The 27,038-nt window shown below is 39.5% G+C and overlaps 1 protein-coding gene across 4 annotated transcripts; it reads left to right on the top strand.

Annotated features, from left to right (window-relative positions):
• The first annotated feature begins 156 nt into the window (after positions 1-156).
• On the top strand, positions 157-26,679 carry prkacbb (protein kinase, cAMP-dependent, catalytic, beta b). Of its 4 annotated transcripts, XM_042094540.1 has the most exons (11): positions 9,360-9,745; positions 13,541-13,549; positions 14,340-14,401; positions 14,629-14,757; positions 15,065-15,163; positions 15,342-15,424; positions 16,378-16,504; positions 17,365-17,460; positions 17,572-17,694; positions 17,970-18,134; positions 24,860-26,679. In XM_042094540.1, exons 1-11 carry the CDS (start codon positions 9,700-9,702, stop codon positions 24,983-24,985), a joined length of 1,065 nt encoding a protein of 354 aa, XP_041950474.1. In that variant the 5' UTR covers positions 9,360-9,699; the 3' UTR covers positions 24,986-26,679. The 4 variants fall into 4 exon arrangements, with proteins under 4 accessions (XP_041950487.1, XP_041950469.1, XP_041950474.1 ...); XM_042094553.1 differs by lacking the exons at positions 9,360-9,745; positions 13,541-13,549 and adding an exon at positions 157-369; XM_042094535.1 differs by lacking the exons at positions 9,360-9,745; positions 13,541-13,549 and adding an exon at positions 2,695-2,777.
• The last annotated feature ends 359 nt before the right edge of the window (positions 26,680-27,038 follow it).

The following is a 27,038-nucleotide window of genomic DNA, read 5'->3' as shown; positions in this document are numbered from 1 at the left end:
ATAGTGAAGAAAAATGACTTAATGTGTTCTGTAATGTTAGGCCTAAGGAATGTAGAAAAGCAAGATTCTCCTGTAACACTGACACAATGGTTGAATCAACAATGAAACATTCATCTTTGACCAACATGTTCCACGTGTAAACTGACGATAGACAGAGGTTTACATAGCATACAAAGAGTAGTTCACAGTTGTGAGGGTTTCCATATAGGCTAGGCCTATATATTTTAAAGCGGAGCAAGATCATAGCACCTTAAATTAGAATCGTTAGATTCCATCTGGCTCTGACCACGCTCAAACTGTAGAACGTTGGGGACTGGTGTCATTAATGAATGGAGAAGTCGCATAGCATTTGGTGAATAATGGCAGACGGTGAGTTATGAAAGAAACATTTAACATTTTCCTAACATTCTTTACTGACATGTATTGAGTTTTGTTTACTGTCATCAACAATTGTTTATAATCTGGTGATTTATTCATGTGAGTTCATGATTCCACTTTTTTGTCAGGCAAAGATTATTCAAGACATTTATAGTAGACATTATGCTAATTAGCTAACACAAACCGAAAGAACCGTTAATGAGCTTACATTAGCTAACGATAATGTTGGCTAAATTTCGCCTTCAAAAATAGTAGCTGCTACCGACAGCAGTTGTCAGGATTTAAGTGTAGTTATGCTTTTCTTATTTTGTGATAATCTGTTGAATCATTAGTGGCTGGTAAGCTAATGTGGGTGATGGTAACGTTAGCTCTATGTTACCGTTTCTTCTAGTATTAGTTTTGATCAGATCAGTTCTGGCTCATTTGTTCTTGAACATCCCACAGTAACGTTAACGTTACCTTAAGACTGTGAACTCTGTACAAAACTCTCACTTTAATATCCAAGTATATACTATGTCAACTAGGAATGGGAATTTAAATATTTCAGTCGAGTGGAATCAAAAATCAAGACTGGATTTAAAAAAAAAAAATGTTTTTAATTAGTCAGACTGACCTGTGTGTATTATTTAGGCCTTAGTATTTTAATGCATGTCTATGGATCAATGCTTAAAAATGAATATTCCCTTTTTGAATGAGGAGGTTATGCTCATAGTTTCTAGACTACTAGCAGCTACTGTGATAAAGAATAAAAAATAAATGTATATTTTATGCAAACTAGAACAGTAGTACAGAGCTAAAGTACATCAGCTAAAAGAGGGCAGTGCAGGCTAACAGCTGTGCAGTAAGTAAACCTCCCTCCCAACAGAGACATGCTAGTGAGAGATGCTAGCACCTGGATGAGTTTCCTCCTATGGTTTCCTCTCCCACTCCCACTCTGAGAATGAAATCTGCACTTCAGAAGCACTTACATACTGTACACCAAACTTTCCAGTCTTAATGCCTAACCATATTTAGATGGCTTTTACAGAGGGGTTTGTTGATATATTATTCCTAGCCTGATTTATGACATTTTATTCCTAAGAACATGGCAAATATTTTTAAGGCTATTGGCAGTACTGAACAACTAAAAGAGATATCCATAATTCCCTGTGTCAAAGACTTTTCATCTAATATGTAAACACAATGAAAAAGTAATTTTGAACCTATCCAATGCTCAGATTTTTTTTTTTTTTACGTTTTTTAAAGTGCAAATCAGCACATATTTTATTAGATCATGCCTAATTTGCATATTTAAACATTAAATGTCAGACAACTTGCAATACATTTTTTTTTTCATATTAATGTAAGTAATCAACTTGGGAAGTTTCATAGTGATATCTGCTAGTTAATTTTTTTACCCCATTCACCTGCTGTGCCTCGCCTTATATTCAACACATTGAACAAGAAAGGCTTAATATCAAGAATTGCTCAAGGGTTAGCCCTTGGCAACAAGAAACAGCAAAAAAAAAAAAAAAACTTTAAAGGTCTCATCTCATCGTTTTTTCATTAATTTTGCCATGGTCTCTAGTATTAATGAATGCCCTGTGAGCCGGTTTTGGTGAAAAAAATGCTCTCCTGCGTCTATTTCATGCTGTTCTAGTTTGGTGGGGAAGGTGGGAGTGGAGGAACGACAGGATTTGCCTCTTGCTCATGAATATTCATGACATGTTAATGACCTCGCCTCTGATTGGCTAACAGTACTGTGACGCTCCCTCCAGTGCGTCCTCATCCGATTCTGCCTGTGCTATGCTCCATTTTCAACTTTACAGTGCTAAAACCTGGCTAAAACTCGAGTCAAAACTGTTGCACAAAATGTCTTCGGAGATACAACTTCATGTGTTTGATCCTAGTATCCGAGTAGGAAGAAGAACCGCTTCCTGATTGTTTGTCGGTGAACGTTGGTTTAATAGAATGGTAACAATTGCATGTCAGCTTAAAATTTCTCCTAAAAGAGGTAAACGTTTGTGGCAATCGTCATCTTGCATTCAAGTAATAAACAGTTGGAAACGTTTTAAAATAAAGACCTATTTCTTTACACAGTCAAAAGTCTTTGCAATCTTCCTAGTAGATATTTTACTTCACAACACAGGTTATAAGCACCCTAAATGCAGTTCAGCCACTGACCTAGCCTGCTAATTGTATGCTTTCGGAATAGATAGTTATGGTTTGAATTCCATGATACTATCATTGAAAGACCACTTGGTCATAGCCCAATATATATATATAGATTTAAATGCAAACACACTTACCTACTATATTTCGCTGGAATTGCACCAGAATGCCTACAGAAGCTGAGAACGTGTGCTGCAAGACTTCTCCAGTAATGAGAACTGTGGCTTTGATACCCTACATTGGCAGAGGTTAGCCTACTCAAGTTGTTTTGTCACGTATGACCCTTAGGAAAAAGTACTATAGGAATCTTATAGTATAGGACTACTATAGAAAAACTATAGCAGTTATAGGATATTATAGAGTTATTAGTACTTCTACAGTATGTCCCAAAATACGTATTCCTATAAGATTACTATAATATTTTGTCCCAAAATACTATAAGATTCCTATACTACTTTTTCATAAGGGGATTGCTCATGTGGTTAGAAAAATGGGCAACACCAGTACCCCTGTTGTCTGTATGACCCTGTACCCACAATTAGAACCAGTCTGCCTTAATATAATGTACTCCTTTCAAAATGCACTAAACATTCAACTATGGCCCCCTGTGAGACAGAAGATACGAAAGGTAAGATAAACCTTTAGCCTAAAAGGGACAAAAACTGATGCAACTCCTAAAACGAATATACCAAACAGGTCAATTTTCAATAAATAGCTTTATTATATTTACATACAGCAGTGGTACTCAAAGTGTGGTCCACAAGCTCTCTCAAGTGTTTCACAAGTAGATGTGGTAAAATATAATAGATGAGTTGTTTGCAATATTGAGCCAACTTGTATGTAAATCAAAACAGTTCTGCAACACTGATGTAACCTACAATATGCCAGTTTAAATCATATGAATCCTCTGACACCATAAGCAAGGTGCAAAGACAATAAGCAAGGTGGTTCAGTGAGATGGCCTATTGTGTAATATACTGTTGAAGTTGGTCTACTGTTTTTTTTTTTTTTTTGCTAGGTGGTCTGTGATCTATTATTGGGGGCCAAGCAGCGAAGCTGCGAGGCAACCCATAGTGATTCTATGTTTTCTTCCCTATTATTATTACGCTTCCGCCATTGAAGTCTATGGCAGCCTATAGAACCGACTGGTGAAAAATTGTGAAATTTGGCACACTGATTGGGGACAGGCCAATAATTAATTGCACCAAGTTTCCACCAACAGGCCAAAATTGGACGTGCGTTCACGCACGTAACTTTTGACCTGTTGATCCGATTTTGAAAAATGAGGTACCGTTGGAATCCTTGGACCAAGCCGAGTTCAACGCACCCTATGACGTCATTTTCCGCCATGATGGATTTTCCGCCATTTTGGATTTCATCAAAATCACTTAAAACGTATCAGAGGTCACACATTTTGTCCGATCGACACCAAACTTCAAAGATATCATCTACAGACCATGCCTCATTAATCCATTGCTTTTTGTCTTCGGAACTAAAACCGTTCGCGCGTAACAGCCAATCGAAATTTGCGGCGAAGCCGCCAAACAGGAAGTGAGCTCATATCTCAGCAACCCATTCATCTATCATAACCAAACTTAGTCCATGGACTCAGGACCCAATCAGGGGGACGCACAAGAAATCTGATGACCTTTGACCTCTAGGGGGCGCTGTAATTAAGAAACATGCCTTTTGGCCTGTAGCTGCTGTTGTGCTTAGAATTAAAATGCACTAGTGGTGTCTAGTAATACTGTTGGAGGGCCTTAGGCCGACCCAAGCCAACTTGTGATGTCATCGTAATTGATTCGGCCGCCATATTGGATTTAATCAAAAACACGAACAAGTTTTCACAGTTCACAAATTTCATCTGATTTTCACCAAAATTGGCACAGACCATCCTCAGACCATGCCTTATCACTGCCTAATTTTCTGGAATTATTGACAGAAGCATTGGCCCGTAACGGGCAATCGAAATTTGCGGTGAAGCCGCCAAACAGGAAGTGAGCTCATATCTCAGCAACGCTTTCATGTATCAAAACCAAACGTAGCACATGCACCTTTGAGCCCATCGGGAGGACACTCAAGAAATCTGGTGACCTTTGACCTCTAGGGGGCTCTGTAATTGACAAAAATGCATTTTGGCCAGTAGTTGCTAATGTGCATTATTCTGCAATGGAAGTCAATGGCAGCCCATAGAACCGTCTGGTAAAAAGTTGTACAATTTTGCACACTGATTGGGGACAGCCCAATAATTAATTTCACCAAGTTTCATGCCGGCACCTCAAACGCTGTAGCGCCACCAACAGGCCAAAGTTGGACGTGTGTTCACAGACGTAACTTTTGACCCGTTGACCCGAATGTCAAAATGAGATCATTGGAATCCTTGGGCCAAACCGAGTTCAACACACCCAATGACGTTAATTTTTGACCACTATGTTTAAATCACAGCAAGTGGGATCATATCTCAGTCAATCTTTTATTTTTGATGAGAAACTGATGACAGCAAGTTCCATCCAGTTCATTCTAATGCGTGCGTGCAAGAGTGGGGCGGGTGGGATGGGCAGGGGCGTTTGTGGCGGTGGGCTGGCTGGGGGAGGGGGCGGCGACACTCAGCCCTGGTTCAGCTCCACAAAATCAGTTATGTTTTGATGTAAAACTTGACCTTGTAACTCAGCCAATCTTGAGTTGTTTGGCATGGAACTTGCTGTGACTGCTTAAGGCTATATGTCTGATGCAACGGCATTGACTTACATGGCAAATCTGGCCTGCTGAACTATCTGCTTGGCCCCCTCATTGCTGCTTGCAGCTATATTTTTGTTTAAATTATTATTGTTTAAGTGGTCCTTGGTCTGAAAAAGTTTGAGAAACACTGACAAATAGTAATATTGCAGTCTATTCAAATAATGCAAACACAAAACAAGAACATCCAAACTATGCACAGAATTAACAATGTCCTCTTTTTGCCAGACGATGCAGACATCTGGCCTACAGATCCTTTGTAAGATGGTGCTGGGATTATTTAGGGAAAAAGGTCTGAGTTGTTGTTTCGGCTTGTGTTGTCCTGGGTATCCGAAGGGACAACACACAAAACACATTCGTTGGCTGTGATGATTCTATTACATTGCTCATTGATTGCGCTGGGCCATAGGTGGAGCCATCAGGTGTTATTGTGGAGATGTCACTTTCATCCTCCTCCTCCTCTTGATCAACCTGAGGTCTTCTAGCTGGCCTTGGATGAACAGGCTTGATGGGAGTAGAGGTAGCAGGCCCCCATGCCTATGGTGTATCCGAAGTGCTTGTATCAAATATCATACTTTTCATGAAGTATTCTGTTTGGGTACCTAAAGTAAATAAATGTGTATTACTGTCAAGTTACAAGATACTAATAGTACACAAGACATTCACTATCTCACACAAAACTGTACTGGCACAATGGAAAAAAAATATTTTAGTGACTGTGGTAAGGTGTATGATGTACTAAGAAGACATTCAGTAATATCAATTATATCTGTTATGCAATTCATGGGTTTCATCAGGTCCATTTACACAGGTGTATTAATCAAGCACCATGCAGTCTGCATTCATAATCGAAGTACTTGATTTTATACACCTGTGGAAAGTGACCAGATGAAACCCATGAATTGACTTTCCCAAACATTGACGAGCACATAAGAACCTGTATTAGCCTAATAGAAAAAGACTTCTAGAAACTAACTAGCACAACAATAAAAGTTCACAAACCTTTGCTTCTAACGTGATGACCTAATGTAGGCTAGAAAGCTGTGTAGCCCGACATGAGGATGTGCTCTGGAAGACATACAAAACACTAAGTAAACAGCAAGTAATCAAACAAAACATCATTGTAGGTCTACAAAGGCCAATGTAATAATGGCAAGAACACATAAATTAGACTGAAGTGTAAATACCTGGGCTCTAGTGATAGCAACTTAGCCTAATAGTGCACGGGTATTGTGTTTTTGATTTTCCCTGTTTAGACTAGAACAATACCAGTCCTTAGTTGAGCATAAGATATTGTTGCCAATATTATTATTTGTGGTTTAACGCTTAGGTTAGAAGATTATAGGTTCAACAAGCTAAATCTCTGGGTAGTGTGGTCATACAGTTTCTTATGAGTGTAGCTACACCAGGCACGTAACTGAAGCATTCTGTTCGCGTTGCGTCTTCTGCAACAATTAGCTTCCAATAGGCCTAATCAATGGAAGTAGCTACACCTGGCGCGTGGCCTGTAGGCTACATTCAAATCCATTCCTCTAATGGATTTTACCAGAGCCCTTCCTATTAGACATTCTCTGATTTTACACGTCGTGAACAGAACACTTCAGTTATGTGCCTGTTGTAGCTTCCTGTAATATAGGCTAGCCTAAGCCTAGCTTGTGCCCTTTTCATGCATGCTAACGTGAAGAATATGAACATGCTATTTTGTAACAGTCGTTAGGTGGAAAAGTTTGTTTGTACTTACAGCCTGTGAGCTGGTGGTCGATCGTCGTGACGGTACAGGTCCAGGTTTTCAGAACATCGATGCAAAACCACTTTCTAACTGTAGGCAGGCACAGTGAGTGTGGTCGAAATGATTGGAACACAGAACTAATGTTGCACTATACTTCAGTGGTGTTCCAACGATAAATTCCAACCATTTCTTCCTCAACTCTTCTTTCTAAGGCAAGACATGCAACATTGATGTGTTATTGCCACAAATAACACAGGTACGAATTTGCTCCGCCATGTTAGCAACTTGCTGTTAGCTTCTACTAGCTGCGGATAGACAATCTCCTGGCCAAAATCTTCCTGTCTTCCTGTGGGCGGTCACAAGCCAAGGTGGGCGAGTGAATAATTGTTTTCCCTGCGGCGTCACAGGGAAGGGCTTTTTCTGATTCACTTGTTTTTCTGTGTATTTTATTTCATTGGCTAATGCGGGCAATGGGGGTAGAAGATCATTTTCACGTGCAGCATGCATATGCAACTTAGAGTGAGCTATAGTATTTCGAAAGGAACAAGTATTAAACGATTTCTCGGTGAAGGAGACCTTTAACCCACAAAACCAGGTTCACCTAAATTATGGCATTTGGCTGCCAGACTATATTCCATTAACCTGACTCTCGCCAGATGAATTTCGTTCCGCCTAGCTCCACTCACCTGGGTTAATATTCCATGTTGTCTGGTAAAAATATATATATATATATATATATATATATATATATATATATATATATATATATATATATATATATATTAGACTATACAGACATCTTGGTTTCATGGCTGGATGTAGTGGCTACCCTCTCCTTTCACCGCACTGCTACCTCTGCAGGAGTCTACTCACTTTGAGTAAATACAAATTTTAGAGGGCAGGATAATTAGTATAACAGATCAGATTGTAAGGCTTCTGAATTTAGTATGGCAAAGAAATATATTTTCCTGGAACTTTAAGGGTTTTAGATGTAGTTAATTCAGGAGTAGCTAGGGTCAAATATAAACATACATTTAAGAAGGTGACGTTACTCATTTGACAGCTGAATAAGTTATTAATGTCATTAGGGATCCAAACAAAAAAATGCTAGGTTATAATTTGATAATATTTTGATTTTAGTACGAGTTATAACTCGAGTTATTAATCTTTGACCTACTAAATCAGAAGCTAGACTTCATTTTTTTGTATATTTTTTGGGGGGCTTTTTGCCTTTATTTCGACAGGACAGTGAAGATAGACAGGAAGTGAGTGGAGGAGAGAGAGATGGGGTGGGATAGGGACATGACCGCAGGTCGGATTCAAACCTGGGTCGCCGTGGGCAGGTGGACCCGTACATGGTATGGACGCTGTAGCCTGTTGCACCACAGCAACCCACCAGAAGCTAGACTTCTACGATTATTTCAACCTGTGAGGTTTAAGTCATGGTTTTGTCTGGAAATGTTGTGCTATAGGTTTTTTTTATTATTATTATTGCATGTGGCAACAATATTGGAGAAAGAGCTATTTGAAGTTACTCTTTAGATCAGGCCTAGATATGTGGACAACAAAATATGTGGACAACAAATTACAATGACTATTGTATACTTTTTGATGTCTACGTGAAGGCGGTAAGAGTAATGTGTCCTTGTGTTCCCATTGCTGTTCGTATCGTGGATCATTTTATTCAGTCAAGTTTCAAGGTTTGGTGTTATGATTGCATGCCAGTAGAGGCCGTTGTTGATCCGTCCGTCATTCTGTTGACCTATTGTCATTTCCGGTTTGTACTCTGTGGTAAATGTTGAATCCAAGATGATGTACATTACAGACATGTAAGGATTTGCTAATTTCACATTAGACACTGTGAAGAAAATGGTGGTGGATACTGGCCACTCCACATGTGATGCCACACTTTGTTTACTGTCAAAAATATTTTTGGAGATGAAAGTGACGCCTGTGAGTCAGCAACAGGTGTAATGTTACATACTATTAATTGTCTTAAAGGAAGTATGAGAGACATAACAAAACAAATCAGTTTAGCAGACAGAGAATATAATCTGGTTGAATAATAACCATCCAGTGTCAACTATCTCTTAACTATGCTGCGGTCTCTTAAGTGGTTGTGGTGAGGTGACTATGCCGACTTTGGTATTTTCTGTTCAGAAAATTATGTATAAAACAGATTCTTTTAAAATGACTGAGCTCCTCACCCCACTTGTTCGTTTTAGTTGAGCATAAGTATGTTGCTTTAACGTTAATGTATACAGTATTTTCAGTCGTATGGCAGTGTAGATATGCATTTAGAACGTTATTGTAGTTGCCAACCTTGTTGATGTGTCGCTGCTATTGCTATCACAGGTCGCCTGTGGTCGGTCGGAAGCTACTCGAGTAGAGAGTCTCTGTGCCAGTAATCTCAGTCTGGAATTATCATTGGAAGCCGAAGGGATCGACTGTGAGACGAGACTCCGCTACCAATTTGTAGCGGAGACAAGAGATTTTCATCACTGGCGGAGAGGGGGAGAACACCGTCAAGGGAACGTAAATACTCATTAGAGTCTCCCCTTTCGATTACGGACGTTGATGTAAACATTCATTATAATCAACGTGGTTTAGAAAGAAAGTTATTGCTAGGTTAGCGTGGGGAGCACCGTTCTTCCAGCCCTATCGCCATCTCCAGCACTCAAATCAACAGCCGTGTCTTCCTCACGATGGGGAACGCTGCAACCGCCAAGAAAGGCAACGAGCTGGAGAGCGGTGAGTGGAGCTGGTTTATGCTGTCATTATTAGCCAGATAAACAATAACCAGTATTGCACGGGGGTCAACAGCACAAGCACACCTCCATTCATTTTTGAGTGTGTTAATATTGTGTCGGCCCCAAGTATGCTATTGCTACATTGTTACACCGAATGCTAACGTGCAAATGGTAGCAAGTAACAGCTAGTTAGGAGTCATTCCTCGGAAAAGGTACAGGATGCTAGCAGGCTAGGATAGTTGCCATCACACAATACTAACGATATGAGATAGGCCTGACATTGTAGTGTTCGCTACTGCTGGATTGTCACGAACCTCAGCCATAAACTGTAAATATGCAGACTAGTATTAGTTCACAGTGAGTGTTGTTAAATCAACATGTGGCGAAACACACATTTTATGTAAGCTTAAAGCTGGATACACGGTTGTATTTGTCCCCGTTAGCCATGCTAACTTGCTTACTAAAGGCCAAGTACTAAGTCTATCCTGTTTTGAGTTATGCATTCAGTTGTCAGCCTTGATTGCTGTTTTAGATGAATGTATCCACAGTCTTAGGTTTTTACATTCTAGTCGTTGTGTTACAATAATGACTTGCATGTAAGATTGTCTAAAGGATTAGTCTCCAGTTTAACTGATTGAGTTGATGGTAGCATAGCAAGATAACTAGCTAGTAGTGTAGAGGCAGGGGGCAGGCCGTCATGGCAAGTACATTAATGAAGATAGCAACTGCAAAACAACCGCCAGATTATTGAGCTTTGACATTGAAAAGGAGTGTGACGTCCATGCATTTGTGTCCTTTAATTTTAATTGCTTAGCCAAACAGTATCAGTTTATTGACGGTGATCCAAAGGGCCTAGTTGTTTTGACTTCTGTTATAGAGCATCACGATGCTAACGTTTGGAATTCCAGTCTCCAATTGCAGGCCCAGACCTCTATCCAAACTTATTGCTATCAAACTGCGTGTTTTGACAACCTTTACTCTGAACAACACAGAGGAGCACGAGTAGTATAGCAATTGTTATGTTGTTAAGCATGTTGTACGTCGGCGGGTTGCAAGAGGCATCGCCATCAATTGTTGATTAGCAAGCTAACGTTGTTGGTGTATAGCGAATGTTAATTAATTTGGGGCTCTGCATACCATTTGTCATACAAGTTTGAAATTAAGCTCTTATACGACGACAATTATGTTGTTGATTGACAGATGTCTCAACTTAGAACATTTTGTTTCACAGGCGAAGAAGCGGTCATGACCGTGTTAGTGTGCATTTGAAACTGACAGACGGGAATTGACATCTAAAATGATATCCGCTAACGTTACTTTAGCTAGATAGATGGACACACATATGCAAAGAAACGTACATGCCTATTTAAATAACTAGTTAATTGATGTTTTAGGTGTTGAAACAACCACGTTGTCACATGTTATTAAGTAAAATTTCATATTATATTAATAATGCTGAGATAGCTTATAAGCTAACATCTAACTGGGCTACTGTTCAAAACGAATGCATATTGTGAATACTGGTACGCTATTTGGTTGTCAATGCAGTAGTACTAATATTTACTTGCAGAAAATCATATTTTGCTGCTGAAAGTCATGGAGAAATTTGGTTGGCATACATATTGACAATTTTCTGATGTGATGAAGAGGGTATGTTTAGTCTTTGACTATCTACTATTTCTAGCTCTCTCTCCTCAGTGTCTTACTGTACCACCACTAGGCACTGACCGAATATGGTGAAAAAATGGCTAATTTCAGCTCCCATTCATAAAAGCACCCTCAAAACCATTCATGTTCATTCTGTTTGTTTAGAGTGCCCTCTTTTTTGATGCCCCATCCTCTTGCCCCTTAATCTCTCAGTGTTGTGAAGGTTCCTGGCTAACACATACACATACACACACACACACACACACACACATATGAAGAGCATGTTTGTCATTGACTGGAACAGCTTGTCATCAGACCTTCGTCAGAGGATAAGTGTAATTACGAGCTTTGAAAGGCTTGACGCAATCAGCCCCAGGCTTGTATTAGTTTGCAGTGTGACACTTTGATGCTTGCTGATAGCACACTGTGCTGTAGAAGCAGATTCATTCTCCATAAACTATAAACAGCTCTGTTCTTTTTTTCAGGAAAGGTAGTCACTAGTACCAAAATACACACATTCTCATATTTTCTTCTTAGAAAGCATTGACATTGCATTAGCCCTGCACAGAAACCAGGCCTAATTGTATTCTTTTACATTTTGATTGTTCTAATTTTAAAACAGGCAAACATGAAGCCACAACAGGTGCCATTTCACTGTATGAATCTATAAATATGCATAATATCCCACTGTGCGTTGTAATAGCCTTAGATCCATATATGATTATCTCTTCTACACTTGGTGGTCATAGTCTCAAGAGGTGGAAGGCACTGGGCTGTATTTGTCTGACAGGTTAGGATGAGGGAGGCAAGATGGCAAAGGGCGAGACAGGACCGGATTTAGACAGGACCTGAATTATAACACTGACCCACATCAAAGCTACCAGGTCCAACCATGTTAATCTGTCGTCAAAGTAGTAAGGAATCAGCACTCTGTTTATTTTCTCATTGAATGGTATGTGGATTTAGTGAATCTTATCACTAAATTAAGCAAGTGATATTTAAAGTATGCTATGGAAATCTTAGTCTCTGTCTAATTTACTTTTTCGAAGTGAACTGACAAACACTTGGTATCGGTCTTGTTGCTTTCTGCAGGTAGTTGTTGTGGATGTAATCTTTGTGTTATTGCTCTCGGTAGAAAGCTAGATGTAGGCTTTTAGAGCCCTTTGCATGTGTACAGCTGAGACAATCATTGCTTGATGACATGTTTTTCTTCCAGACATTTGAACAGTATGTCATTGGATGCTACAGTGGTGTTTTGTTGAGGATCACTTAACTTATTTGCTTTTTGAAGACTGACCGGTCTGCAATAGTCTATGTTCGCTTTCAGAATTGTTTCATGAGTAGCTTTTATGTTTTTTCTACTTTGACTACATTGTGTTTCAGTGTTTTTCTTTTTATCTTGGTTTGTTTGTGTATATGTGCAATCTAAAAGGGTCATAGAACGATAATGGTGTTCAGTCCCTGTTAAGACATTCTCCATCAGCCTCACCATTTCATTTGTGCTCCCCCTCCAGCTGAAAGAATCCCCTGCTAACTTTCTCGTATCCCAGATGCCCCAGGAAAGCCCGTTCCCAGGCCACGCTTGTGCTGAAGTGAAGTGGCTTGCCTTAAATGGATGTAGCCAGAGGCAGGATTCCCTCAGCCAGATGTCTTCCAGTAACACTAACGTTTAGCCACTCCCCAGCTGTTTCAAAAGGGGAACAATAAAAGTTAACAAAAGTAAACAATTAAGCAGAAAATGATAATAGTACACACTCCCCCAAATAGATAGAAATGAACCTCTTTTTCTCTGCTGCTGGATAATGCAAACCCATCAGAGAATTTCTTGACTTTGTTTAGTCAGTCTAAAGACGGTTTTGACAGTCAAAAGTTTGCTGGATAAAAGAAAAAGTCCAATTTCTAAAGCACCAACAAGCTTTGATATCCACTATTTTCTGTTTCTAATTCTCTCTTATTTTACTTCTCTGTGTCTAAAATGTCATAAATGATTATACTTGTCACATGTGGTCCATGTGTTGTTTATCTGCTGTGCCTGTTACATACATAAACCTTGCTCTCTTTCTCTTCTGTTTCTCCTGTCTCTTCTCTCTGTCTCTCATCATCCCATGCGTGTGGGTGAATGTTCCTGCAATTCCTTGGTGATCTATAGAGACTTTTGGTATGCCCATTCTCTCACCGGGTGGCCAGAATGACAGAAAATGCTCAACAACCTGAGCCATCCCGGCCCCTTTGAATGATTCTCAAGTCAATCACTGAACGGGATCGTGTCCTGTTTATTCTGACTGTCTACCTCTAGAGTGTTGCTTTACATCTTTTCTGTCATTCTGGTTGTCTATTGTCTGGTGTGTCCCCCTCATGTTATGTGATCTTTTAGTTTGTTTGTTTTCTTTTGTTTTGTTTTGCCTGTTTGGGTCCTAATGTGAGTCTCCTAGTTTATTATGATTGTTGTAGTTTCCCAGTAACAGTAATGGGAAGGGATGTCCAACAGCTGCATGGTCTGAAAACTCCCATTTCCCTCCCATCCCCAGTAATCAGTCTCTCCCCTTGGCCAACCATGGCTACTGAACCCTACTGAGTCCAACTTTTGGCATCACTTGTGACATTGCTTGCCTTTTGTTTGTGTTTGTTAATGCTAAGAACTTAGAATCTTGGCTTTTTCAGTTTACTAGGTATGTAGTTTAGACATATTTAATGTAAATGGGAATTTCACAGTGTGATAGTAATCCACAGTGGCCCTTCAATCCACTAGTTTGGCGTTAGTCTGAAAAATATTTCCCTACACTTGAATCCCAGATACATTAAAGGATTGCATACGTTTGTTGCCTCTCCCCATCCCTTGAATTTAGAGTGTACCAACAAGTAGGCTGTAAAGCATTCAGGCAACCACTGTTGAATTAGTTCTGTTGTCTAACTAATGCATGTACTTTCCCCTCTGTCTTATCCAACAGTGAAAGAGTTTCTAGCCAAAGCCAAAGAAGATTTCCTGAGAAAATGGGAATGTCCGCCACAGGTAAGGAGCGGTTTCTAAAAGTTGGCCTAATACTTGCCTGTCAAGTGTGTTTGGCCTACTGAAGCTTTTTTGTTCTGCAGTGACCAATAGATGAAGGAATAATACATGATATACATTCCTCTTCATATTAAATTCAAGATTTAGCATTAATGGCTAAAGACGGCATGTATTCATGTAATCGAGTGTTGAAGCTAAGCATCCATTCGCTGGGCCTCTCTCTTCCGCAGTGTACGACTGGCTTAGATGACTTTGACAAACTGAAAACGTTGGGCACTGGCTCCTTTGGCAGAGTCATGTTGGTAAAACTCAAAGGATCAGAGCAGTTCTACGCTATGAAAATCCTGGACAAGCAGAAGGTTGGTGTTTCAAGTGGCCTCGTCTTTCATGTGCAATATTTAAATATAATGAATCAGAAATCCCATCCGCCTGAGGATATTTGTGTGATCGTGGTGCCATTGTTTTGGTAAGACTGGATAGATTATGGGATGTGTGGAAGTGCACCTCCAGAGGCACTTTGTAGATTGTTTGTGTAAGGAGGAAGTGGATTTGAATGTTGAAGGGGGTGGCAGGAAATGTCTTTCAGACTACTTTCTGAATATTTGTATGATCATAATGGAACCCCACACCTCACTTACAGACGCTTGTGTTTTCTTGTGTGTTCAGGTGGTGAAACTCAAACAAATCGAACACACACTCAACGAAAAGAGAATATTGCAAGCTGTCTCCTTCCCCTTTCTTGTCAGATTGGAGTTTGCTTTCAAAGTATGTATTTGTTTCCCCTTTGGATGTTTCACTATTTTGTATACTGTGCACTATTTTGTATACTGTGCACTATTTTGTATACTGTGCACTATTTTGTATACTGTGCACTATTTTGTATACTGTGCACTATTTTGTATACTGTTTTTTTACCATGATCTAACTGTTGAAATGTTCACAGGACAACTCCAACTTGTATATGGTGATGGAATATGTACCAGGAGGAGAGATGTTCTCACACCTTCGAAGAATTGGGAGGTTCAGGTGAGTGCTTATGTTTTTTTTTTTTTTTTTTTAATCCACCATGTCTAGCTGTGATGTACAATAATGCCCTGATGCTGCACATAATGGCCTGATGCTTCCTTCAGTTTGTTGTATTTCATTTTACTATAGGGCACAACTTTGGGTTCTGGTAAATTAAATTAACTATCTCTATACGAATGTAAGTTCATGGAAATTGTGAACTAGAGTAGGTCATATTCTACCTTTGACTATAGGAATCATACAGTTACTTTCGAGAGTTAAAAGGAGGGTTTGTTAAATTGCAGGAGGGTCAGGGACATTGGAAGTATTTTCTAAGAGCGGGGGGTGTCTGCTTTGAGAAAGAAAAAAAAACAAAGCATTTATTCCTTTTTGAAAGTGTGACTTGTCTGAGAATTTGAACATTATAAGATACAATTAACAGTACATTGTTTGCTATTGTCACAGAAATTAAGGAGTAATTTGAGGTAGAGTAGGATGTAAACAAGGAAAAGAAAAAGCAACATATGACCTACAGGCACAAGTAACAGTTAGAGGGAATGCACAAGACAGTTTCATTAAAAATGAAGCTACGTTATCAGATGTTCCACTAAGAATGCTACCCTGGTCTGTCTTTACACTTGTGGCCAACGCCTCATGGGCAGCATGGTGGGTGTTACTTTTCAGTGCTATTACTCTGTGACCCTTGGCCAAAAAAGAGAACACCAGCAGCACATATGGGGGCTTTTGGTTGTCAAGTCACGCATGGTGACACAGATGATTTGTTTAGCAGGGGAGGGAAGACTGAAGGGTCTCTGACCAGCATGTGCCTGATTAGCTGGTCTTGCTTATAATAGCATTTTGAAATATATTCGTCCATATAAGTTGTTCTTGCTGGAGGGCCCATTGTCATTTGTTGTGATTGATCGAAGTACTGTGTCAGAATATGTTTTTTTGCCCCTGTTCGTATTTTGCAGTGAACCACACGCACGATTTTATGCAGCTCAAATAGTCCTGACCTTTGAGTACCTCCACTCGCTAGACCTCATCTACAGAGATCTGAAGCCGGAGAACCTGCTCATCGACCAGCATGGTTACATCCAGGTAGGTCTAGAGCCTAGACCTGTTGTACACTTCCAGCCTCTGTTTAAAGGTATGGGGGTTGAACACGGAAACACTGGTCAATATAGCGCACCCGGGTGGCCAATCTTCACTGATTTCCATCACCAAGAGCAGAGTGTGGAGGTTGCAGTGGCAAAGCAATAGCACAGCTGTAGGGATGGGTATCATAAGATATGAAATGGATCACACTCAGCCAGAACCGCAAGCCAGGTACAACTTGCAAGAGGTGGCTGTTGGAAAGTGATGTCTGAATACTAACACGCATTATATATATATATATATATATATATATATATATATATATATATATATATATATATATATATATATATATATATATATATATAAATATAATTTTTTTTTTTTTTTTTTTTTTTTTTTTTTTTTTTTCTTTAAACACCACTGCCAATCTCACTGCAGAATTAAATGTGCACTTTGGCTGTTTCCACCAAAACTGTTTGTTGGGAGCTCCACTGGGTCAATATTCATGGTCGGGACCTGGCCAGTGTTTTGGAATGGCTCAAAATCCCTCTGGCCACTGTGCTGGACTCGTATCTGTCTTTTCCAAGACAAATTGACATTATCTATTGGCCCTACACCATACTAATGGTCTAAAACCACCTTTCAGTTCCACTGCCCAACTCCTGCAATACATTATACCGTATATATGTGTATACAGGTGATTGCAGGACTTTAGACGTCTGTAAATAACATTGGCTTATCAAATATCCTAGATTTTTGAAGGCATTATTAATGTTCACACATTTCTGTGAAAAAATGTAGACGTCATTGTAAATTGTTTTGGACTGCCAGTAAGAGTTGTTACTGTTTGTGCTTCACAGGTCACAGACTTTGGCTTTGCCAAAAGAGTGAAGGGCAGAACTTGGACATTGTGTGGAACCCCAGAGTACCTGGCACCAGAGATCATCCTCAGCAAGGTCACACTGGCTTGCGCCCATGCCATACTTCCTTATACAATTGCAGTCTGGCTTCTGCTATTTTCCATCCATACTGACGTGCTGTGTCACTGTTGTGGATGGCTCTTGCAGGGCTACAACAAAGCTGTGGACTGGTGGGCGCTGGGAGTGCTTATTTATGAAATGGCAGCTGGCTATCCCCCGTTCTTCGCCGACCAGCCCATCCAGATCTATGAGAAAATTGTGTCTGGAAAGGTATGGATGTTCATAAAAAACACTCAGCTTAAAACACAGATGCATGTCTTCAGGAGTATGAAAGGGGAGTCTTTACTACCTCTGGATCATTGTCAAATATCACTTAAAAAAAAAAAAAACACAGTAACTGCATCATTTGCCCTGTATTTTATAATCTGATCCATGCAACTGCAGCCATCGGTGTCTGTTAATATATTTAATTGGGTGTTATGTAATGATTTTTGCAGAGAAGTACCAGATGTTATCAGTAAATCCCACACATTTTCCTCTTGCAGGTACGATTCCCATCCCATTTTAGTTCAGATTTGAAAGACCTGCTGAGGAATCTGCTGCAGGTAGACCTGACCAAGCGTTTCGGTAACCTGAAGAATGGAGTGAATGACATTAAGAACCACAAGTGGTTTGCCACAACAGATTGGATCGCCATCTATGAGAGAAAGGTACAGTGTGTTGGCAATGAAACTGAATGCATTGCTTGCTGCATTAAGATGGTAGGGAAGTTGATCAAATGAAAGAATATGTACGTTGGCCGAGATTTGCAAAACAAATTTACATTTGTGGGTGCAAATGTACAAAGTGCAAAAAAAATTTTTATTTGCAGTTGCATATTTACAATATCCGAGCACAAAATTACATGTCATAAAACAAAATCTAAAAAAAAAACAAAAAAAAAAATTTCAATCTAAAACAACCCTGTGAACAGTTTTACCACTTTTACAAGTTTAGATACAAATTTACAAACAGCAGAATCTGACGGAAAGGGTAGGTACAATACACAAGAAATACTCGACCTTGTCTCAAACAGGAAGGAGAACACTTTAATTAATAACTGTATTTATTATTTCAATCAAGGCCATTGGAGGCTAGCTAGGCGACTCCCCAAGGAACGCTATACGAAATGCCATCAGACTTGAACTTTGTGGGCCAGGGCAACTGTTCGGGTACAGGACAATGTGGCAAGTTCTTAAGCAAAAGTACCAGCTGACCGTGAAACAGTTTTTGGGAATCCACACACACACCAATCAATGGCTTTCTGCTGAACTGCACACGCACCTTTTGACACTGACACTGACCAACCAAATGAATCCCCTTATGTCATTAAGGAACACCCTTTGGAAACACGCGAAACATGCAATAAGTAGGCTACTTCCTGTGTATTGTACCTACCCTTTCCGTCAGATTCTGCTATTTGGAAATTTGTATCGAAACTTGTAAATGTGTTAGCCCGTGGTAGACGTGTTCACAGGGTTGTAAATTTGTTTTAGATTGTAATTTTGTTTTATCACATGTAATTTTGTGCTTGGATATTGTAAATATGCACCCACAAATGTAAATTTGTTTGCACTTTGTAAATTTGCACAAACAAATGTAAATTTGTTTTGCATTTCTCGGCCACCGTATTTGTGTGTGTGAGAGTGTTTTGTTTGCCTTGTTCCTCATCCAAAAAATGTGGGTAAACTTTTAATCTCTTTTTTTTGTACTCTGGTCTGATTGTTCCGTAACAAGGGCATGTTTTTAACACTGATAGAGGAGGTCTGTTTTTCTTCCACTCATCTAGCTTACCCCACCCAGCTGACTAACAGATAAACTGACAAGACTTGAGACATACATACTGTTTTCTGCCTGAATATGTAAATGTTTGGATAACAAGCAGACAAAACGGCTTCCTCAGTAAGTCTTCAGATGTCCTTAAAAGAAACACTCTGTTCTATATCCTTTGCAAATAGCCTTAGTGAGCCGATAGATGGAGTCACACATTTAGCACAGTTAAAGTCCAAATGCTGAAAGCAGAGGCCTATTGCACGATTGTGGTAGAGGCGTTATCCTTTTGTGCCAGACTTCAGACACAGATCAAGCTCACCCACTGACACTCTCCTGTTGCCATCTCTGCTGAGGGTGCTTGAGGGCACTCTGTTATAGCTTTCTCTTGAAGGCGTTTGAATATTATGTGCTGATTAGGGATCGACCGATATGGATTTTTTAGTGCCGATACCGATTTTTTTCCATCAGCCTTAGCCGATGACCGCAGGCTGCCGATTTTCTTGAGCCGATACTGCTTTTATTTTGCTCCCTCCATTTACATCATACAAATGACACATAATTACACAAATGATGATAACAAATGTTATAAGTCTCAATTTAAAAAAGGAACATTTATTGAACTTATGGATGGGTGCACTGGATATGGTTAACTGTGCAAAATGCTTTCATCAACATCTTACAACACAGCCTTGATAATGCATTGCTTGCTGACATAAGACATAATTCAAGTCATCACAAAATGTCCTTTGTCAACACCATTTAAATAATTTAAGAAAACTATAAGTCTGAAAAGTAGCTATTGAAATAAAGTGCTTGATTTGTCATTTTAGACTGCATGGTTTAAATGTTTCTATGTCTATATTTTTCTAAAACAAAAAGCTGCCAGATTTGTCAACCACAGAACATAAATCAGCAGAGGAAAATAACGTGGTGTCAGATGTTTCTGTTCTAAACGGCATCAACGTAAAAAGGTATAAAAACGTATCTCTCAAAGTTTTAAAATCTCTCCTTCAGGTAGCGCAGCACTCAGTCAGCACTCTCATATCGCTGTGATGCGTGTGTCCCACTGAGTGAGACAGACCAGACGCACACACACACTTCTGTTTGGTAGCTGACGAACCACCATTGAACTGGATTGATAATGATCACGTTAGCAAACGGCTCTAAACAAGTAAGGCATACACGGTATGTCTGGTACATGATAAACGTTAACACTAATTAATATTCAGCTACACGTCTCTCATTATTAAAGCTCTGATATCACTGCGATGGCAACTACGCCCCGCTCGAAGGGAGAGGTGGAGGGAGACGCACACACCACACGCGTCCAAAACTCAGCCAGGTGGTCGCTGAATAAAACTCCAACAAATATCTCGGAACAACATCGGCATTACTTAATCATATGATTGACCAGTGTTCGTAACAGCTACCGCTAACGCATGCATACGGATAGCCTACAACTTCCTCCCTAAATACAATGGCGAGCATGTTTTATAGAACAGGCATTCAGGGAGGGAGACACACTCGAGTGTGGCTACCCGACCCGAGCCCGACGGGACCCGACGGGTCGGGTCGGGTTCGGACAAATATTTAGAAATTGTAGTCGGGTTCGGTACGGGTTCGGACACATGGGGGCGATATGCATTGGAAGCTTTACATTTAAATTCTTTATTATGTTGGGTAACCAACAGGTCTGCTTTACATGATGCAAACGTTTGTTTTTTGAGAATAAAGTAAAATGTAAAAAAGACCTAATAGCTTTCTTCCTGTGTGCAAGATTTGTTTATCGTGACAACCCATTTCAGGCATGCTGCCTGAAATGCACACGCGTTGTCACGACTACATAAACAAATGGTTATGCACATTTCGCACATAAGCACAGTCTTGGGTGACGTTAAAAAAAGTTGTTAGCCTATCAGGAGATTTTAAGATTATTTGCGTTGCATACCGTGGTAAAGACGTAGGCTATAGGTCGTCTCGTTCAACTGGATGAGGATTTCCTCGAGTTGCCCCAATTAACGTCGATGCTGCATACGGATCAGTGACAGAGGCACTGTAGTTTCAACGACTGTTGCAGGTCATTTTTAAGACTTTTCGTCAATGGTAAGACAAGAATTCTATTTCAATAGGATATGCTTGCTTGGGCCTCTTGTGTTAATGTGCGCTGTGTGTGACCTGCGTGCGTGCACGCTCATCTGATTCTGTAGACAATTTGTTGTGTGTTCCGTTTAATGGGCTAAAAATACAGGCTATCCACAAACGTGAACGTTTAATCACTAGCATGGGAATAACTCAGGCATCATCTGCGTCGGGCTCGAGTCGGGTTCGGACATAAAAATGAAAATGCCTATCGGGTTCGGACGCAACTCTGTCGGACGCGGGCCGGGTTCGGACAGAAATTTGCGGCCCGATCCGCACTCACACCACACGCGTCCAACACTCAGCCAGGTGGTCGCTGAATAAAACTCAACCACAAATACCACGGAACAACGTTGGCATTAGGCTACTTTCATATGACCAGTGTTTGTAACAGCTACCGCATGAATATGGATAGCCTACAACTTAGCTATTTGCAGCTCCCTAAATACAATGGCAAGCAGTTTTATAAACGATCATTAAGCATTAAAAAGTAGCCTACCTATCTATCATTCGTGTTTTCCATTTGGACCCACAAACTTGCTTCCACCTTCAAAGTGTATGGCAATATTTCAGCTAAGCCAAACAGTTAAAAGATGCTTTGAAAGTTTGAAGTTTACTGTTGTCTTGAAGAGCAGGCTTTCAGCACTCTGCTCGTGGGGGAGGGGCAGTCTGCACGTGAATTGCAGCAGCAACACAGAGCTGCCTGTGGACGCCTGTATGTAAATAATGCGGAAAAAACTATTGGTTAATGCAGCAAGCCGATGCCGATACACGTAAAAAATGCAAATATCGGCCCGATATATCGGCTGGCCAATATATCGGTCGATCCCTAGTGCTGATTAACAGCTGCAGATTGCCTTTCTGAGAATGGTCTCTGATTCAGTTTTTGAACCATGTGTAAAATGCCTAAATTGCTAAATCAATTAGCGCTTCCTCTGCTGTTGCTCATACTTGATTAGAAGTTGGTCTGGAATTGCGAGACTGTAAACAAAAGTTCTTCCTGTTGTATACATCCGCAGAAAATTCTGGTCTGTCTTTGTACCTTCATTGGACATGTTAGAGCGAACGCCTGTATTAAAACAAAACTCTGTTGAGTTTGCATGACTTTTTGCATTGACTATTAAGTTCTTTACAATAGTCTTTAGAATAACAGCACTGCTAGTGATGTTTGTTGATATTGCACATGTGGTCTGACCTAGTTACAAGTAAGTCATGTATAGTTTAAATAAGCTATGTCATGTATAGTTTTAATAAGCTTGAAACATGGTTTGCTTTCAGTTCATGTAGACTACATGAACTAAGATAAGATTTAATCTTTTGGCCACATTTGCCCAGCCCGTTTTTTTTTTTTTTTTTTTACGTAACTTTTAAGCTGGTTGCATGTTCTTTGTCGGCATAGATGCACATATGTGTTAATGTGTGCTTGTACATTGCTTCTGCTTGTCCACTGCTTGTCCATTTTGTCACTGTTGGGCAAGTGAACGTTTTGACAAGGGGTGAGGTGAATAGACAGTTATCTGAGTTGAATTGTTATTGCTGAGTTGGTTTGATTCATTTAAGGGTTTTTAAAATGTTTATTTGACGGCCTTTGCAATTCAATAAATACATACAAGGGGATGGAACAAGGAAGTGCACACTAATATCCCGTCCTATGCTTTTTCCCCAGAACAAAGAAAAATAATACTAAGCCTTTTAAATAGAGCCCCTTAATAATACACACGGCAAAAACGTACCCTAAGTAGGGCTGCAATCAATGATTATTTTCATAATCGGTTAGTCAGGTGTTTATTTTCTTGATTAATTGATTAGTTGTTTTGATTAGAAAATAGTGAAAATATTTATAATTTTTAATATATAAAAGATATTCTGTTACTATTATAGAGCAGTAAGTATTAGAAAATATTCAGGTTTACCACTGTACTGCTTCACCTCTTCATTTAACAAAATTCTGTAAATGTTTAGGAACTGAGGAGACTATTTGCTAGAGTTTTGAGAATTAAATGTTGTCCCATTACTACCCAATACACAATGTTAGTTGCTCAACAGTATGGGGTATTCTTAGTCATGTTTTTCATTCAATTATGCACCTAATTTGACAAATCTGGACTGCAGACAGGCCATTTTAGCTGAGCCCATACAATGACAGGTGTGGAAACAGGTCTGGTGTTGATGCAGTGCCATCTGAGGTCCAAAAGACCACGACCATTCAATGTGTTTTTCAGCTCCTTCCCTTGTTTGCAAAGATTTCTCTGGATTCTCTGAATGTTTTAATAATATAATGTCCTGTAGATGATGACCCCCCCCCCCCCCCCAAATACTTACAATTTCACCTTAAGAAGCATTAAAATGACATTGTTTCATCATTTGTGTACACAGGTTTACACAGAGTGATGAATACCCCTACATCTTTACTTCTAAGAGACCCTGCTTCTCTGGGATGTTCTTTTGCCAGTTACCCTAATTACTTGTGAAATATTCCTTCTTTTGTTTTCTTTACAGCCTTTTGTTATCCCTGTCCTAACTTTTTTTGAAACATGTTGCTGGTATCAAATTCATAAATAATATATATATATATATATATATATATATATATACACAAAATAGTCAAATTTGTAATTTTCAACATTTTATATGCTGTCTGTGTCCTTTTTGCAAGTAAATATGAGTTTAAGAGATTTGCAGATTATTACATTCTGTTTTTATTCACATTTTACACAACGTCCCAACTTTTTCTGTTTTGGAATTGTAGAACAAAATTGTGATTTTAGAAGGAGCCACTGACCTAATATACATTTTCAGGGTTGTGGATGTGGAAGTAGCTGTCCATTGCTCAGTATGAAGTCAATAAAATGTTCCATTTGCAATGGGTTTACATTTCCGGATGTACTGGCATGTATTGCACAGAGCTCTGAGTGTGTGGGCTCTTAGGGCACCCTCAGTAATTATGAATGAATTACTTGCTGATAAAGAGTTTTTTGTTTCCCATGCATGATTTTGTATTTTAAACCTGCCAGTTAGTATAATATCATAGGCCTCCATAGGCATAGGCAGGTGAATGGGGAAAGAATTTTAACTTCTAGATATCGCCACAAAACTTTCCCAGTTGAATACTTTAGGACGTTTTTTTACAGTCAGCAAATCACACAGTTCCATTTGTGACCATGATATATGAATTTTCAGGAGGATCGTTGCAATTGTTTTTGATTTGCTGATACCTGATGCTTGACCACCTCAATGGCATTTCAAACAGACTGAGTGTTTCATCCTTTCATCCAGGAAGTTTAGTAACATGCTACAGTCCTACATTTCTTTTTTTCTACTCTTGGCAGGCCATTTGCAAATGAACTGAATTAGCGTGCTCTATGAATGTCTATGTTTCTGAATCTGTACTGGAATATGCTGTGCATGTGTGATTTAACCATGTCATGTAGCACAAACTTGAATGTTGTGCTGAATACTAAATTAGTCTTTCTGGGTTTTGCAGGTAGAGGCTCCCTTCATACCAAAGTGCAGAGGCCCCGGGGACACAAGCAACTTTGATGACTATGAGGAAGAGGACATTCGCGTCTCTCTAACAGAGAAATGTGCAAAAGAGTTTGCAGAGTTTTAGTGAGTGAGAACATGGGTACATCAGGGCTAATATGTAGATTAACAACACAAGAAAAAAAAGGGGATCTTTGCACTCTAAAGACATGGGGTGGAGCCACGACCACAACATCAATCAAAAAATTCTTGAGTAGTTCCTTCATTCCACATGGCTAACAGGAGGTCACCATGATTCTCGTGCCCAGCAGGCACTTAAACGTCATACACTGGCACAGTAAAGCAGACACATCACTTTTTCATTTGGACCCCCTTTACCCTACCAAGCCCTGCCCCCTGGTTAATCAGCCTGGAAGCAGTCTTTGTTGTCTTGGATGTTGTGTTCCCTATTAAAATGGTGGTATTTTGCAGAGAAAAAAAATGGGAGAGAGAAATAAATGAAGATTTTTTTGAAAAATGCAGAACCTGAAAAGACAAAGGCCAATTTAACATCGCTATGTGTCAACACAGTATAACTTATTAGCCTAATGTTCCTGGCAGTATCACACTGTTTTGTGTGACTTGAAAGAAAGGTGTTGCCTCCAGTTCTTCAGTTTTGTCTGTTACGCGTCAGTTCTTTTTCTTTTCTTTTTTTTCTTTTTTTAAGTACTATTAAGAGAGAGAGAAAAACTCATACCTCAGACTAGACCACTGATGAATCTTTTGGCCAGCCTTCAGTAGTATTTGTTTTTTTTTTTCTGTGCATATCTGTTTGTTCAATATAGTATGTTTTTAAAATAAAAGAAAAAGACCACGAGTGTTAAAAGCATGACCAAAACGAGAGCTAAGTGGATGGCAGAAGAGGAGTGCCTTAGAGCTTCCTCTGTACTTGCCTTAGCAACTCATTACCACCAAACCCAGAGAGCGTTCATCCTCAAGCCTCCCATCACCCTAGCAATCTCAGCTTGTTAACTGCAGTGAAAGAGTAGCAGCAATAGGGAGATGGGAAGAGCAACACTTTAGCCGAAATGTACCCAGGCAATTCAAGCAGCCAAATTCTATTCAAAGCACAATGGTGTTTGGCGGCAGCAGTGACCTAATACAAATTCAGGTGTGTGAATTTGGCTCATTCAATATGTTGACATGCATTGTTACATTAGGCTGTTTAATGTTTTAATTTGAAAACTGAACTTGTAAGAAAAAGTACACCCATGGGAAGTAGCCCTTAGAAAACCCAAATGTCAATTTAAGTTCACACTCTCCTTTATATCAAGTTTTTGAGGCCTCCAGACTATACCCAGGGTATGAAACTATTGGAGATCCATTTGAGCCCTGGTGCCAGATCTAGTATTGCTATTTGCAGGACTGGTCAAGACTTTCCTTTTCATTTCAAGCTGTTTTGCTCACGCTGTTTTGCAAAGTTCTATGACAGAAATTGTAAAGCTGCCAAGATTCCATGCTTTCCCCCATTGTTGCAATTGACCTGTCTGTCTTTGTTTTATCCTTTTGACCGAATGTAGAGTTACAACTCTTAGGTATGCATATTGTTTTTAAATGCTTGATTTTCAAGGTACATTCTCACATACAAACACACACTTTTATGACAAGAAAGTGATGAAGATGAAAAACAAGCTGAGGTTTGTTGGCCTCTGCTCCTTTGTATCACATATAATCCAGTTATTGTTCAGCTCATAACATAATGCATATATGCATTGTTTCTTATATATGTTTTTATTTATACACATATTAGAGAGATGCTAATAAATTTTATTTTTAAAATTGCATAGTTCTTGCTTTACTTTGGATTTTTTTTATTGTTGCTGTGAGACTGGACAGTTCTCTTTGTTTTCTTCTTTTTTAAAAATGTGTGTTCATGTCCATCATAAAATATACTAGCATTCATACTGCGAAGGACTTGTCAGTCTACATTGAGGCTACTGGACAATTTGAATGGAGAGTCCCCTATAACTTTTCACTGAAGATGACAATTCCTTTTCTGTTTTTATTGTTTGTTTTGAAGGTTTTCTCACATTCATTTAATTTACACATCAATTGTGTCATTAGGCCAATACTGGGGCATTTTCTGTCCACCATTGTTGAAATTATATGTCCGAACCTTTTTCTGTAGCAGATTTTACGTA

The sequence above is a fragment of the Alosa sapidissima genome, chromosome 1 (assembly GCF_018492685.1).
Source record: "Alosa sapidissima isolate fAloSap1 chromosome 1, fAloSap1.pri, whole genome shotgun sequence".
NCBI lineage: Eukaryota > Metazoa > Chordata > Actinopteri > Clupeiformes > Clupeidae > Alosa > Alosa sapidissima.
This window is presented reverse-complemented; position numbering and strand designations above follow the sequence as displayed.

Bases quoted from the DNA above. Each gene is read 5' to 3' on its own strand.
- prkacbb (XM_042094535.1), top strand. From the start codon at position 2,696: ATGCCTACAGAAGCTGAGAACGTGTGCTGCAAGACTTCTCCAGTAATG. The intron at 15,164-15,341 runs GTATGTATTTGT...AAATGTTCACAG, and splicing joins GATTGGAGTTTGCTTTCAAA to GACAACTCCAACTTGTATAT. The intron at 18,135-24,859 runs GTACAGTGTGTT...TGGGTTTTGCAG, and splicing joins TCGCCATCTATGAGAGAAAG to GTAGAGGCTCCCTTCATACC.